Raw genomic sequence first — 16,840 nt, 5'->3', positions numbered from 1 at the left:
TTTTTTTTTTTTTTAAAGAGCGCTAGGCATCCCCCCAGGGGGTTAAATCCAGGCCAATTTTTTTCCTAATTTTAATCAATGTTTTATCAGCATAAAAAACTGATTAAAATGAAGACATAATTTATACAAAATGAAATTAACTTTAAAGAAAGGCTTTCAACAAAATAAAACTTAATGAAGTGGTCAAAATACTTTCTTCTGACAAATTGCGCATCTTATGATGTGTCCTGTACACTTTTAATAGCTAATCAGCATAGATTAAATAAAATAAAAAACATACTACCGTATTTCCTCAAATAAAAGCCTGTAGTCAAATAAACGCCGGGCCTCTGATAGTGGCCGGGGGCGTGGTCAACATGAACAAATAAAGGCCGGTCTTAAATAAAGGCCGGGGGGAAATGAGTGGATAATCTAAATGCCGTTAACTTAATGCGAAACCATCCTGATGCCACGCGCCCCGATGCGAGTCATGCCAGTGCGACACACACTAATCCTGGTCTTCTCTATAGTTAACCTAAACACTTTACAGGGATTGCTTTGTAAATTAAAATGAGAATATAACGGATGCATGTGCCATTTTAAATAGGCTACTGTTACAGTCTATGAGAGATGCGACGTCTGTGAAAATACCGTGTCACCAGGCAGGCTACAAATATCGATCTTCACAATGTGTGTGCCTCAATCTGCTCCGTCAGGGCACTGATCAGGGATCAGCCCATTGACTTACCAGTATGTCCTGATCAGTGCCCTGACTACTGAACTAGGGAGCTGATTAAGACGCACCTAATATTAGCCTCTCGTCTCTTTTATGTCTTCTTAAGGGTGTCGCACATAAGCCTCGAAGCTCAGCTCCACGCCACGCAGTCTCAAGTCTTGTTTATACTTTCGCCTGCTTTCTCCGCTGACTGCGCGCCGCGCGCTCCTCCCCAAATGGACGAGGCGTTTATACTTGACGCGCGCTCGCCGTTGTGCTATTCTTTGAAACGATAGAGGGCGATTCGGGGTAATTGTTCTATAAACCAATGCGTCGAGAAGAAGTGGGCTAACGTGCACAGGTGATGATATTTATTTTAGTACATTTCACCAAAAACCACACTACAAAAGAATCGTGTAAAACTCAGTAAACCTTGGCTTGATATTATTACTTGTGACATGAGAACAAAATATGCACTAAATTAACGATCTCTTAAATATATTTCCTAATTTCACTAATCTTTAATGTCGTGATTTATTTATTTATTTGATTAAACATGGCTCTTTATTTAAAATGGCTTATTTCTGCTTTTGTAGGCTCATTCAGTAAATATAAGCACCTAATGTGCAAACTGGGGGCCGGTGTGATGAGACGTCATGCTCGGCTAGATTCGCCAAGAACTCGTTCATCTTCGGATGCGGAGCTGCGCGCGGTTGTGTTGTTGTATGGTGATATTTGTTGTTGTATGGTGATATTTTTGCAGATGTTTCTTGAAAAATGTATAATATTTGTCCACTGGAACGATCACTTTAAATTGAAAACATAAAGCAATTATATTTCAAACAGATGGAATTAGAAATACAGGCCTGCCCCTAATAAAAGCCTGCTTCAAATAAAAGCCGGTTCCCATCGGCAGTTCAGGTAAATAAAGGCCCGGTTTTTATTTGAGGAATTACGGTATTTAAACATGAAACTAAATGCATTGTAATGGCTACAACAAGTATAAAAGGCTCCAGTGTAGAGAAATTTCGTGTCAGAGCAGGATTTGAGCGCATGTCGTTTTATTGGTGAGCAGTTCATGAGTGGAGCTCCGTTTCGCTCACATGCTTGGGTAAGGTAGGCAGGTTTTTCACATTAATTTTTATTTCCTGTTGCTATTTAGGCTCTTTTATTGTATAGGATAGTGTAAACAGCTCAAAAGCCCTTTTATTTAGACCTTTTATTTTATCTAGTCCATTGCATTATGAATGTGAAAACTGTGATGTGCAGTTTAAACAAGTCTTCTCACAGATATGCTTGTTGTGCTTTCGTGTTTTATAGACTCGATATCGTTTCTTTTTCAAATGTGCTGAAAGCAAAGTCTCTTCATTTTTAATGAATGACACGCGGATAGTGGCAAATTAGGGGAAGTCTGTGTGTGCACAGCTCTTGGTAACGGTTATAGGCTAAATATTATCATCAATGGCATCCCAGCAAACATTGGTCTGATGGCAACGTTGTGTCTCTGGCCAAAAATAGCTAAATTTCCAAAAAATGCATTCAGATACGCTCAACGTACATCCAGTCAACTTTCATTTTGGAACAATTTTCCAACCATGACAGGACCAAGCCTGCAGTCTCCCTCTCATTTACTGAAGCTTTCGCGCATCGATCGCCCCCCGGTGACCGGTCCCAGTATAGTCGCCCCTCTGTGTTTTCTAATGGATGCGAGGCAAACAAAATAATAAAATTACACTTCAAATATTTTTCCCCAAAGTTAGTTTATGTCATTGAAGGCAGTTATCATCACGATGATTTCATTTCAAGTGTTCATTTTTAAAATAAGTTTAGTTTTAGTTAGTTATTTGATGCTTTAAAATCGGGGGGTGTGACGTCATGATTGACAGCTGAGACTGACGGCTTCTCTGAGTGAAGTTGTCACTGAGGCACTAACTGACTTTTTCCGGAATTTTTGGGAGCAGATTGGAGCTTTAGCTTTAATTTCTACATTTTTAGTAATTGTTCTGCATCTGCGAGAGTGTGGGCGGGCTTTTGATATCGCAGCTGTACTTCCTGCTCTACTTCCTGCGCTCTACTGCGCAACTCCGGTCCCGAAATCGCTACTGCGCAGACTCGGTCCCAAGATGTCCGCGCCGTGCAGGCCGCCTAAAAGCTTCAAATCTGCCAAGCGGAAACGGATGATGACGAGTCGTCCATATTTTTTTACGGTCTATGGACAGGACGTAAGGGGGGGAACAATACACTCGTGTCACGATTCGATATTAATCACGATACGATATTTATCCCGATATTTTAAGCAAACATAAAGAAGAGGGTTGTTTTGGGTTTTTTCAACGATAAAAACGATACAGATCGTCACATTTTTATATCACGATATATCGTTTCCATCTGTTGTTTCTGGTTTTATTTGTAAGTTCAGTCTCATGCTGTGTTTTTTTTTCTCAGAGAACTTCAACCTTTATAATGAAATGAGAGTGCCCCCTCAACTCTTCCACACTCTTTATGAAGTTGGAAAGAAACTGGAATATAATGGCCGTGTCCATGAAGGAATTAGAAAATCGGACGGCCAAAAGGTATGTTACTCTTTCTCCATAAACCTTTGACCTCTGAGTTCTGCCATAAACATCAACAAGTGTAAAAACCTGCAAAACATTTTTTTCTTTTTTAGGTGTTCATCAAATTTGTTGAGAGGCAGCAGCGCGGGGAACCATCGGAATCGGTAAGTTGACACGACTTTATTCTTCATGAATTATTGATCAACTTTGCAACATTGACACTGTTATTGACCTGAATTGAATCACATTGAACTTAATTTAATTAATTTCATAATTGACGAACTTTGCAACAATGACACTGTTATTGAACTGAATTGAATCGAATTTAACGTAATTATTTTTATTAAAAAAATTAAATTCCGTAGTCATAGCCTAGAAGCATCAGTGCATGTAAAGTTCACTGAAACAAGCTAACCTTTAGTTAATCTCTTCTCTTCTTTAGCCTGAGTTTTTCAGTGACGAGATTACTACAATGCTAATATTGCAAAAGCTTCCAACATGCGACCATGTCATACAGTTTTATGACTGGTTTGTCATGAAAGATGACGAAGTGCTTGTAATGGAATATCCTCATCCCTCTGTGACCTTGGCTGAATTCATCGAGAGTAAAAAAGGTCACCTGACCGAAGACATGGCGAGACGCATCATGTGGCAGCTCGCCGATGGACTGCGCCACTGCTCGGATCGAGGGGTTTTCTTTCTCTCTGAGGAACAATTGCTCATCAACCCTGACACCCTGCAGCTGAAGATGAACTTTAGTTGCACTCGTTGCATCATAAAGCGACGTAAGGCTAAGTGTCTAGGAGAAGGAGTTAAATTATCACACGCTCCATTCTTCTACTTCGTCATGAATGCGCTCATCAAAGCAATAAGACGCCCGTTTTGGAAAAAAACAGTGTCCAGAGGTGAGCTCAATAACATTGCTTGGAAAAACATATAATGCTTAAGTGTCAAACACTGATGATGAAATGTTATACACTCTAGAATAAAATATGGGTTAAAAACAAACTAAGTTGGCTTGAAAACAGACAAACCCACCGGTTGGGCTAAATATTTCCTGCAAACAATCCAATTGCTTGTCCAAAATGGACAAACCCAGCAACTGGGTTGCTTAAACCCAGCAGATGGGTTAAATATTTGCTGTAAACAACCCAATTGCTGGGTTGAAAACAATCCAAGTTGGGTTGAAAATGGACAAACCCTGCAACTGGGCAGTTTGAAACCAGCAGTTGGGTAAGGACAAACATGGCTAATCCGCTCTCCTCTGATCACTTTCACAGAATGCGTCAGACTTCTCAAGCGACTTGATCCCAAAGGAAAATGGCCAATTTTCACCTTAGAGAACATTTCCTATGATCCCTGGTTCGCGGGTATGAAGGAGAAAAAAACCTGCAGAAAAAAGTATGTGTTTTGTGTTTAATCAGAACGACCTCTTTTCGATGTGAAACAGAACCTTACTTTAATGCTCTGGTTGTTTGACAGGTAGATGTTTCCCTGTTCGCCAGCTGTAGTTTGACACAGGATCATCCGCTTTCCCCAACGATCTGCCTTCCACCCCTCCAGACGAGCCTCAAGTGAGACGACCTCAACGCCATCCACAGCCAAAAGCTGCTCTTCTCAGCCTCTTCAGCTACGAGGTGAGAACTCTTCCTTTATTCCACTGATCCACAATTTAATGCAAAGAGATTCACCAACTGGCATTCATTTGTGAATCACAGCATCAAGATGTGCACGCAAGACTCCGCCCACCGTCTACTGCTGACCAATCGGAGCACTGCTGACCTCATTCGTCTACGTTGACGGAGATAGGAAGAGTTGCCAAGCCACTGCATTATGATTTAATCACCTTTGAAGATGCTAGAGAACGAGAGCTAGCGCTATACATCTCTTAATGGGAGCCGGATGGCAGTGCATTTTGGGACCCGGACCAAGAATTGTTCCTCTCTTCCCTCTCTCTTCTCTCTCTTCATGCATTTAGGGCTGTGGTCCTGGTCAAGACAATCTCCTGAACTCCAAACTGAATGTCAGAATGGGAAAAAAGGTGATTTAAGCAATGTTGAGTGTGGTATGGTTGTTGGTGCCAGACGGGCCGGTCTGAGTATTTCACAATCTGCTCAGTTACTGCGATTTTCACGCACAACCATTTCTAGGGTTTACAAAGAATGGTGTGAAAAGGGAAGAGCATCCAGTATGCAGCAGTCCTGTGGGTGAAAATGCCTTGTTGATGCTCGAGGTCAGAGGAGAATGGGCCGACTGATTCAAGCTGATAGAAGAGCAACTTTGACTGAAATAACCACTCGTTACAATCGAGGTATGCAGCAAAGCATTTGTGAAGCCACAACACACACAGCCTTGAGGCGGATGGGCTACAACAGCAGAAGACCCCACCGGGTACCACTCATCTCCACTACAAATAGGAAAAAGAGCTTACAATTTGCACAAGTACTCGAAAAGGCTGTGTCTTCACAATTATGTTCCTTTTTCGAAAGAAATGGTATTTGTGAGGATTTCCAGTCAGGATTTAGACCATATCATAGTACTGAGACTGCTCTAATTAGAGTTACAAATGATTTACTCTTATCATCTGATCGTGGTTGTATCTCTCTATTAGTGTTACTCGATCTTAGCGCTGCATTCGATACTATCGATCACAATATTCTTCTGAATAGAATCGAAAATTATGTTGGCATTAGTGGAACTGCTTTGGCATGGTTTAAATCGTACTTATCTGACCGTTATCAGTTTGTAGCAGTAAATGAAGAGATGTCACACCGATCACAAGTTCAGCATGGGGTACCGCAAGGCTCAGTGTTAGGACCGTTGCTTTTCACCCTGTATATGCTACCACTGGGAGATATCATTAGGAAGCATGGTGTTAGTTTTCATTGTTATGCTGATGATACTCAGCTCTATATTTCCTCACGACCTGACGAAACCTACCAATTCACAAGATTAACGAATATATAGCTGATATAAAAAAATGGATGAATAGTAATTTCCTGCAACTTAATTCAGATAAAACTGAATTTTTAATTATTGGACAGAAAAGCTCCACAAGTAGTAACCTAGAATACTGTCTAACACTTGATGACTGCTCTGTCAAGCCCTCGTCGTCAGTGAGGAACCTGGGTGTGCTCTTTGATACCAATCTTTCATTTGAAAGCCACGTTTCTAGCATCTGTAAAACCGCATTCTACCATCTTAAAAATATATCTAAATTACGGCACATGCTTTCATTGCCAAATGCTGAACAGTTAGTACATGCGTTCATGAGCTCAAGGCTAGATTATTGTAATGCTCTACTGGGCTGTTCTTACTAGAACCAGGAAGTATGATCATATTAGTCCAGTTCTGTCAACACTGCACTGGCTCCCTATTAAACATCGCATACATTTTAAAATCTTGCTTATTACTTACAAAGCATTAAATGGTTTAGCTCCTCAGTACTTAAGCGAGCTCTTAACACATTATACTCCATCACGTCTATTGCGGTCTCAAAACTCTGGCCAGTTGATAATACCTAGAATATCTAAATCAAGTGCAGGTGGTCAATCCTTTTCCTATTTAGCTCCTTAACTCTAGGAACAGTCTTCCTAGCATTGTTCGGGAAGCAGAAACACTCTGTCAGTTTAAATCTAGACTAAAAACACATCTCTTTACTATGGCATACACATAGAACATTTTTAACTTTCATTATTCAAATCAATCAACTGATTGTTAGGCTGCATTAACTAGGTCAGCCGAAACCGGGAACACTTCCCATAACACCTGAAGAGTGGCATCTACACTAATGTTAGTCTCTCTGTTTACCCCGAGGTTTATCCCGGATCTGGGCCCTGTCCGGATCGGATGGTGGACCTGCCTGGACATGACCAACGCATCCTGGAGTGTCTGCTGAGCCGTGTCAATTGGTGTCTCCACTGAATTTGTCTCACCGACACGTCATCCTCAAAAAACCCGTCTCAGGCGCAATAATTCCGATCTTTCATGTATTCATACTCTTGTGTAAACGACGCCCCATCCTAAATAAACCCGTCTCTTCCGGGATACCCTGAAATTTTGAATATTCTAATGTAATATGATTTCTGACCTGTAAGGTTGCCAGAATAATAATCATACACGGTGTGTTAATAGGCCAGAGGAGAACTGGCACCCCGACTGAGTCTGGTTTCTCCCAAGGTTTATTTTTCTCCATCATGCCTTGATGGAGTTTTGGTTCCTTGCCACTGTCGCCTTTGGCTTGGCTTGCTCAGTTGGGGACACTAAAATTATGATTAAAGTTATTCAACTAATTATACAAATAAAATTTATGAATTAGGTTTTATCTAATTCTATAAACTATAATACTGATCTGCCAACATTGTCGCTCTATGATAAATTAAAATAAGCTGATAACATCACTGTTTTCTTCAGAACGATTTCTTGTTGCAATATTATCCTGTTTAAAACTGTGAAGCTGCTTTGACACAATCGTGATTGTAAAAGCGCTATATAAATAAAGTTGATTGATTGATTGATTGATTGATTGATTGATTGATTGATTGATTGATTGATTGATTGATTGATTGATTGATTGATTGATTGATTGATTGATTGACAAGCTCACCAAAATTTGACAGTTGAAGACTGGAAAAATGTTGCCTGGTCTGATGAGTCTCGATTTCTTTTGAGACATTCAGATGGTAGAGTCAGAATTTGGCCTAAACAGAATGAGAGCATGGATCCATCATGCCTTGTTACCATTGTGCAGGCTGGTGGTGGTGGTGTAATGGTGTGGGGGATGTTTTCTTGGCACACTTTAGGCCCCTTAGTGCCAATTGGGCATCATTTAAATGCCACGGCCTACCTGAGCATTGTTTCTGACCATGTCCATCCCTTTATGACCACCATGTACCCATCCTCTGATGGCTACTTCCAGCAGGATAATGCACCATGTCACAAAGCTCGAATCATTTCAAATTGGTCTCTTGAACATGACAATGAGTTGACTGTACTAAAATGGCCCCCACAGTCACCAGATCTCAACCCAATAGAGCATCTTTGGGATGTGGTGGAACGGGAGCTTCGTGGCCTGGATGTGCATCCCACAAATCTCCATCAACTGCAAGATGCTCTCCTATCAATATGGGCCAACATTTCTAAAGAATGCTTTCAGCAGCTTGTTGAATCAATGCCACGTACAATTAAGGCAGTTCTGAAGGAGAAATGGGGTCAAACTCAGTATTAGAATGGTGTTCCTAATAATCCTTTAGGTGAGTGTATAACATAATGAGTGTCATCAAGGGTCCTTTCTTCGTATATCGGGGTGATCGGACAGATCCCAGATCTTCTAATTCGGTAATTGCTAATTTGGTTCTTCAAACGAATTTGTGATTGGTTTAAAATATCTGGATTAAGTTATCTGAGATCACTGCATGTTCCTGTGTTCCCTGAAGAGAGCAATTCAATTTGATCCGTGACAGCATTAATAAATGTTTCTTTAGGGTCAAGATCAAGTTCTCTGCATCAAACCATCCGATAATATTCGTCATCACTCACATTAATGCACGGCTCAGAGTAACTGTACAGCATGTGTGTAAGACTCCAATACAACTATAAAGTAATTATTCTATCAGAAATATATCTCTCAATCAAGTGGCTGTGTCTATAGCATTGTACACAACATTATAATATTATTTTCAATATTATTTTATATTATTATTTAAAATGATTATTGCCCATTGATTCAGTAATGAACTCTTGTAATAAAGTAACAATGGCTGTGACAGTTTTTAAGCATCACCTCAAGATGCGATCTAATCCTGTTTATATGAAATGAGCAGGTTTAAGTTCATGGAGCTGTTGCTGACAACAAGTCCAGGGGCCTGTACAATAAAGCTGGTTTAGCTGGCTAGCCAGATATGTTTAAGCTTAGTTTGGGCCAACCCTGGGTTTTAGGTACCATTAAAGTGGTTTGGGTTTTAGCTGTGTTCATCGCCATAGTAATTTACGAGCCAAACCTAATCTGCTCTGGGGCAGGTTATGTTCTGGATAGGAGATCTCAAACTGAAACTGGACCAATCAGCTGTAAGTAAAGTTACACACCTCTGATTCAATAAAGCCCCCCCCCCCCCCCCGTTTCTGCTCCAAATTAAAGGTCACTACATAGCGAATGGTTTTTAACCACTTCAGCTCTGCAGCACATTTTGAATTTTTTTGAGAATTAGGAATATCTGAATTTAAAAGAGGGCCCTATACCCACATACATTGGAGTAAATTGATAAAAATGGTCTCATTTTACAGAAAAAACTCTAAATTTTAACACAGTGGTGGAATATTGCCTATATTATGTTCTATCTATTCACAATCTTATGATAAACATAGATACAAAATAAATATTTTGATTTATTTTTAATTATTTTGTTATTTAAAAATCTTTATTTTTTTAACATTTTGGGATCCAAGCTTTTTGGAAGTTTCTGCTGATTCTATAATTTGGCACTAAACAGGGGAAAAGGGAATTTTCTTGATATCTCCTTGCAAATAAAAGTTATTGAGATTTATCTGACCAAAGTGTCTAACAACTCCTACTCATCTCCATTGACTTCAACTGGCCACTAGGAAATCGAAAAGAAGGCTCCGCCTCTTCAACTTTGTAAAGGGAGATTTTGGGCTCTGATTGGTCTAGAATCATGATCCACATGTCAATAAAGAGCTGAGATTCTCAGCTTTTCTGTAGCATGATGCAATATGTGATGACATCATCAAAAATCGTGGCTAACACTGACAATCAAAACTAGCAATAATAAGAGTATTTGTCTGCATCACATGTTTTGATCTGGACATCGGTGACATTTTACAGTGTCATTTGGCCATACTTGCTCACAGACATGTAAAAATAGTCTCATTTTGAAGCAAACAACCTAAGGAACGAGCTGATATAGGGTTGAGGCTAGTAGCTTTACAACGAGTTTGTGATCCGAACAGGAATATGACTCATGTGTTTGCTTGTTCAAAGGAGTCATTTCCATCTTTGTGATTCTTTTGATAATAAATTTACTGTAAATTATTGGATCAGTGAAATTAATAGCCGATAGCTTTCATTTGATATATGACTTGTGTATTTTAGGTGTGTTTGTGTGATAAAAATATGAAATTTTATATTATTTGCATGATTTTCTCAAGGGGTGGTCGTTGCGGGGGGGTCGAATTCAGACCGTATTATTTTTTTCTATGTAATATAAATGCAGAAGTTATTGGGTTATTAAGAAAGCTGAGGTTCTAATCTTTCAAATGATACCCTATATGTCTAGTTTTGTGGTGCGCAAGTTATAGATTTTTTAAAAAGATTATGATGATGCAATTTTGGACCCACCGGTGGGTCCAAGAGGGGGTGCAGAGCTGAAGTGGTTAAAGACTAAAGCGTCTGGCTTTTAACAATGCTTATTCATAAAAATAATAATTTTGAATGATTTAGATAATTTATGTAATTTTTATACCCTTAATCAATGACACATTTATCAATTTAGTTTAATCAATCATTAATAGGCACTTTGTTAAAATTAATATAAATAGCCTACATAAACTCATACAAAAAAGCTTTAAAATGAATAAATAAAACTTAAAAAAAGAAGCTTAAATGTTCAATTTTCTCTATATCAACTAAACTAGCTAACATAACATAACCAACATAACTTTTACTTGCATACTATTTACTTGCATATTATTTTTTCTTTAAGTTGTCCTCTTCTTGCGTTTTATTTTTTATTCTTCATTTTTTTCAATCATGTAATATTCTACAGAAGAGAGAAATTAATCTCACTGCTTGTCTCGCGAGAAGTGAATCTCAGTTCCACAGTGTGTGATTGGCTGTCCACTGCTGATGTCACAGCGTATGATTGGCTGTTGACTGCTGATGTCACAGCTAAACTCCTGAACTCAAGATCAAAGCCTGAGTTGACAGAGAAAGCTGATGATCAGCATCATGGGACCAACAAAGTCTTAATACAATGGTTTGGTTTTGTCAATTCAAAACTAATCCTGTAACCCTGAGTTTGTTAAACTACCATCATGGTACAGGCCCCAGGATAAGTGTCGAAGAACATAAATCAACACCACACACACATTCTGAGCTTTAGCATTGAGCCGTGGTCAATTGAAGATAACATCAGCTAAATCGTTCAAAATGAAGTATACCCTAGTAACAGTCCATTGGCAGAAATGCAATACTCAATATTATACCGTTGTAGGCTAAATGGATGATTTTTGCATATTGTTTAATTTGTACGGCAATTTTGAGAAATGGGTTCAGGCACTAACACCAGCAGAGTTAGATAAGATAGAAGCCGACAAAGATGAGATCAATACGAGAAAGACAACTACATGGGCAGTTCACATTTTCAGTGACTTTTTGAGCCAAAGAAAGAACAATTGTGATGTCGAGACTAGGGCTGGGTATCGATTCAGATTTTACGCTTCGATTTCGATTCACAAGCTCTCAAATGGATTCGATTCTCGATTAAACTCAATGAATATAGATTTAATACAAATACTATAGCTATGTAGAAAAAAAACAACAGTGAACGTAAATTTACAAGTGGGTAAATAAAAAGAAATGCAGAGAAACAAACCTGTATATTAAACTCTTTTTTTCAGCATTGTGTTTTAATCTCTGCAAATCCAGTGACCACCTGTATCTTGTTTACAAACGATTATCTCGCTATCGTCATCGTGTTTATTGCTCGTTTAGCGCTACAAGTCAGTGGGAGGGGGCTGCAGAAGCATGCGTACACATTTATCTGTAGAGGCGGAGTTTCCTCTTCAATACATCATTGATTTGAGAGCCTCGTTTTCTGGGCCTGGTGCCTATAAAAGCTTTTCTTTTAATAACAAGAAAGTTTTCAGCTCCGAAACTCACATTTCTTATATTACCATGACCTTTTATATATCAAAGGCTCAAGGGAAAGTTGATTTCTCAATTCATCAGGTTGAGTATGAGTCTGTGTGACATCAACAAGTGCGTAATGCGGGGGGGGGGGGGGGGGGGACCAGAGCAGGGGCCTGTACCATGAAGCTGGTTTAGCTGGCTAGCCAGATTTGTTTAAGCTTAGTTTGTGCCAATCCTGTGTTTTAGGTACCATTAAAGTGGTTTGGCTTTTAGCCGTGTTCATCACCATAGTAACTTACGCTCCACAGCTAACCTGCTCTGGGGCAGGTTATGTTCTGGGTAAGAGATCTCAATCTGAAATTGGACCAATCAGCTGTGAGTAAAGTGACACACCTCTAATGCAATAAAGTCACTCCCCCTGTTTCTACTCCAAATTAAAGGTCACTGCATTGTAAAGGGTTTTTAAAGACTAAAGCGTCTGGCTTTTAACAATGCTTATTTATAAAAAAATAATAATTTTGAATGATTTAGATATAATTTATGTAATTACCTTAATAATTTTAGTTAATCAATCATTAATAGGCACTTTGTTAAAATTAATACATAAGTCATAGAAATTACATCCCTTGCATAAAGTCATATGGATAAGCTTTAAAATCAATAAATAAAACTAGCCTATTAAAAAAGAAGCTTACTGAGCTTAAATGTTCAATTTTCTCTATATCAACTAAACTAACTTCATAACTTTTACTTGCATTGACGTATACTATTTTTTCTTAAAGTTGTCCTCTTTCATAGACAGCTTTTCTTCTTGCTGTGTATTTTATTTTTATTTTAATTCTCAAAATTTTTCAATCATGCAATATTCTGCAGAAGAGAGAAATTAATCTCACTGATTGTCTGGTGAGAAGTGAATCTCAGTTCCACAGCGTGTGATTGGCTGTTCACTACTGATGTCACAGCTAAACTCCTGAACTCAGGATCAAAGTCTGAGTTGACAAAGAAAGTTGATGATCAGCATCATGGGACCAACAAAGCCTTAATACAATGGTTTGGTTTTGTCAACTCAAAACTAATCCTTTAACCCTGAGTTTGTTAAACTACCATCATGGTACAGGCCCCAGGAGGACAAATACACATCCATTAACTTCTCCTCTTGTTCGCTCTCAAAACTAGAAACTCTGTGTGCACTAGGGGTGACCCCTAATAGTCGAAGATTCGATGCATCGATATGCAGGACCGGATTCGACCACTGATCTCACGGTCGAATCTTCGCGGGTGTTATGAAACGAGGATCATACCATTTTGTCAATATGTGGGGTGCTCAATATTAGTGTTATAAAGACGTGTCGCAGCGCTGAGCGGTAGCCCTTTTAAGGGCACTGAGCTTCGCACCGGACGCACCACGCCTTTAAAAAACACATATACACCGATGCCGGCATTCGATGCCTGTCTGCGGCGATTAAATGTATATTTCCCTCAAATCGTGAATGTACATACTGATTTCACCCTGTGCTCCAAGATACACTCATCATGCAGCTCTTCTGTCAGAAGTCGATTTAAAATTGAGCTCGCGCGTATATAATGTTCACATCTGCCTGGTGTGAGATCCTGAGACATGGCGCTGAGCTTCAGTCCGGTGTGAGATACCTGAGACACGGCACTGAGCTTCAGTCCGGTGTGAGATACCTGAGACACGGCGCTGAGCTTCAGTCCGGTGTGAGATACCTGAGACACGGCGCTGAGCTTCAGTCCGGTGTGACACACCTGAGACACGGCGCTGAGCTTCAGTCCGGTGTGAGATACCTGAGACACGGCGCTGAGCTTCAGTCCGGTGTGACACACCTGAGACACGGCGCTGAGCTTCAGTCCGGTGTGAGATACCTGAGACACGGCGCTGAGCTTCAGTCCGGTGTGAGATCCCTGAGACACGGCACTGAGCTTCAGTCCGGTGTGAGATACCTGAGACACGGCGCTGAGCTTCAGTCCGGTGTGAGATACCTGAGACACTGCGCTGAGCTTCAGTCCGGTGTGAGATCCCTGAGACACGGCGCTGAGCTTCAGTCCGGTGTGAGATCCCTGAGACACGGCACTGAGCTTCAGTCCGGTGTGAGATACCTGAGACACGGCGCTGAGCTTCAGTCCGGTGTGAGATACCTGAGACACGGCGCTGAGCTTCAGTCCGGTGTGAGATCCCTGAGACACGGTGCTGAGCTTCACTCCGCAGTGAGATACCTGAGACACGGCGCTGAGCTTCAGTCCGGTGTGAGATACCTGAGACACGGCGCTGAGCTTCAGTCCGGTGTGAGATACCTGAGACACGGGGCTGAGCGTCAGTCCGGTGTGAGATACCTGAGACATGGCGCTGAGCTTCAGTCCGGTGTGAGATACCTGAGACACGGCGCTGAGCTTCAGTCCGGTGTGAGATCCCTGAGACACGGGGCTGAGCTTCAGTCCGGTGTGAGATACCTGAGACACGGCGCTGAGCTTCAGTCTGGTGTGAGATACCTGAGACACGGCGCTGAGCTTCAGTCCGGTGTGAGATACCTGAGACACGGCGCTGAGCTTCAGTCCGGTGTGAGATCCCTGAGACACGGGGCTGAGCTTCAGTCCGGTGTGAGATACCTGAGACACGGCGCTGAGCTTCAGTCCGGTGTGAGATACCTGAGACACGGCGCTGAGCTTCAGTCCGGTGTGAGATACCTGAGACACGGCGCTGAGCTTCAGTCCGGTGTGAGATCCCTGAGACACGGCGCTGAGCTTCAGTCCGGTGTGAGATCCCTGAGACACGGGGCTGAGCTTCAGTCCGGTGTGAGATACCTGAGACACGGCGCTGAGCTTCAGCCCGCAGTGAGATCCCTGAGACACGGGGCTGAGCTTCAGTCCGGTGTGAGATACCTGAGACACGGCGCTGAGCTTCAGTCCGGTGTGAGATACCTGAGACACGGCGCTGAGCTTCAGTCCGGTGTGAGATACCTGAGACACGGCGCTGAGCTTCAGTCCGGGGTGTGATCCCTGAGACATGGGGCTGAGCTTCAGTCCGGTGTGAGATCCCTGAGACACGGCGCTGAGCTTCAGTCCGGTGTGAGATACCTGAGACACGGCGCTGAGCTTCAGTCCGGTGTGAGATCCCTGAGACACGGGGCTGAGCTTCAGTCCGGTGTGAGATACCTGAGACACGGCGCTGAGCTTCAGTCCGGTGTGAGACACCTGAGACACGGCGCTGAGCTTCAGTCCGGTGTGAGATACCTGAGACACGGCGCTGAGCTTCAGTCCGGTGTGAGATACCTGAGACATGGCGCTGAGCCTCAGTCCGGTGTGAGATCCCTGAGACACGGGGCTGAGCTTCAGTCCGGTGTGAGATACCTGAGACACGGCGCTGAGCTTCAGTCCGGTGTGAGATACCTGAGACACGGCGCTGAGCTTCAGTCCGGTGTGAGATACCTGAGACACGGCGCTGAGCTTCAGTCCGGTGTGAGATCCCTGAGACACGGCGCTGAGCTTCAGTCCGGTGTGAGATCCCTGAGACACGGCGCTGAGCTTCAGTCTGGTGTGGGATACCTGAGACACGGCGCTGAGCTTCAGTCCGGTGTGAGATCCCTGAGACACGGGGCTTAGCTTCAGTCCGGTGTGCGACCCCCCTTAGGCACAATCGGCTTATGAACGTGCATATAAACGCACTCAAAGTGTTCTTTTCCTCTCTAGGCAGGTATTTTTTAGGTTTATTTATCAAAATGTTCTTTTATATATTTTTGTGATGTTCTGTGTTTCAATTGCGGCATTTAAATGTTATGAGAGAATGGTTAATTTATGAATGTGTAGTGTAGCCTAGTTTTGATCACTTTATTAAAAGTGGTGGCTGTGTGCCGTGTGTAAAGTAAAATAAAAATAGTCTTAGCCCCCTGCTGACTAGTGTCCAGGGGCCTGTACCATGAAGCTGGTTTAGCTGGCTAGCCTGATTTGTTTAAGCTTAGTTTGTGTCAATCCTGGGTTTTAGGTACCATTAAAGTGGTTTGGCTTTTAGCTGTGTTCCATGGTAACTTAGGTTCCACAGCTAACCTGCTCCATGGCAGGTTATGTTCTGGATAAGAGATCTCAAACTGAAATTGGGCCAATCAGCTGTGAGTAAAGTGACACACCTCTGATGCAATAAAGTCACTCCCCCTGTTTCTGCTCCAAATTAAAGGTCACTACATAGCAAATGTTTTTTAAAGACTAAAGCGTCTGGCTTTTTTAACAATGCTTATTTATAAAAAAAATAATAATTTTGAATGATTTAGATATAATTTATGTAATTATTATACCCTTAATCAATTACACATTTATCATTTTAGTTAATCAATCATCAATAGGCACTTTGTTAAAAGTAATAAAAATAGCCTACATAAAGTCATATAAATAAGCTTTAAAATCAATAAATAAAACTTTTTTTTAAAAGAAGCTTACTGAGCTTACATGTTCAATTTTCTCTATATCAAGTAAACTAACTTCATAACTTTTACTTGCATTGACGTATACTATTTTTTCTTTAAATTGTCCTCTTTCATAGACAGCTTTTCTTCTTGCTGTGTATTTTTTTTATTCTTAATATTTTTTAATCATATAATATTCTGCAGAAGAGAGAAATTAATCTCACTGCTTGTCTCGCGAGAAGTGAATCTCAGTTCCACAGCGTGTGATTGGCTGTTCACTACTGATGTCACAGCTAAACTCCTGAACTCAGGA

The 16,840-nt window shown here is 41.3% G+C and overlaps 1 protein-coding gene across 1 annotated transcript; it reads left to right on the top strand.

The window, feature by feature from the left end:
- The first annotated feature begins 3,794 nt into the window (after window positions 1-3,794).
- On the top strand, window positions 3,795-5,169 carry LOC137053573 (serine/threonine-protein kinase pim-1-like). Its single transcript, XM_067428962.1, has 4 exons — window positions 3,795-4,154; window positions 4,530-4,650; window positions 4,732-4,886; window positions 4,968-5,169. The coding sequence occupies exons 1-3, from the start codon at window positions 3,809-3,811 to the stop codon at window positions 4,733-4,735; spliced, it is 471 nt and encodes a 156-aa protein (XP_067285063.1). The 5' UTR covers window positions 3,795-3,808; the 3' UTR covers window positions 4,736-4,886; window positions 4,968-5,169.
- The last annotated feature ends 11,671 nt before the right edge of the window (window positions 5,170-16,840 follow it).

Source organism: Pseudorasbora parva, chromosome 2, assembly GCF_024679245.1.
Source record: "Pseudorasbora parva isolate DD20220531a chromosome 2, ASM2467924v1, whole genome shotgun sequence".
Classification (NCBI taxonomy): domain Eukaryota; kingdom Metazoa; phylum Chordata; class Actinopteri; order Cypriniformes; family Gobionidae; genus Pseudorasbora; species Pseudorasbora parva.
This window is presented reverse-complemented; position numbering and strand designations above follow the sequence as displayed.

Excerpts from the sequence above, each read along its gene's own strand:
- LOC137053573 (XM_067428962.1), top strand. The coding sequence starts at position 3,809 with ATGGAATATCCTCATCCCTCTGTGACCTTGGCTGAATTCATCGAGAGT. Across the intron at positions 4,155-4,529 it reads GAAAAAAACAGTGTCCAGAG|AATGCGTCAGACTTCTCAAG; the intron begins GTGAGCTCAATA and ends TCACTTTCACAG.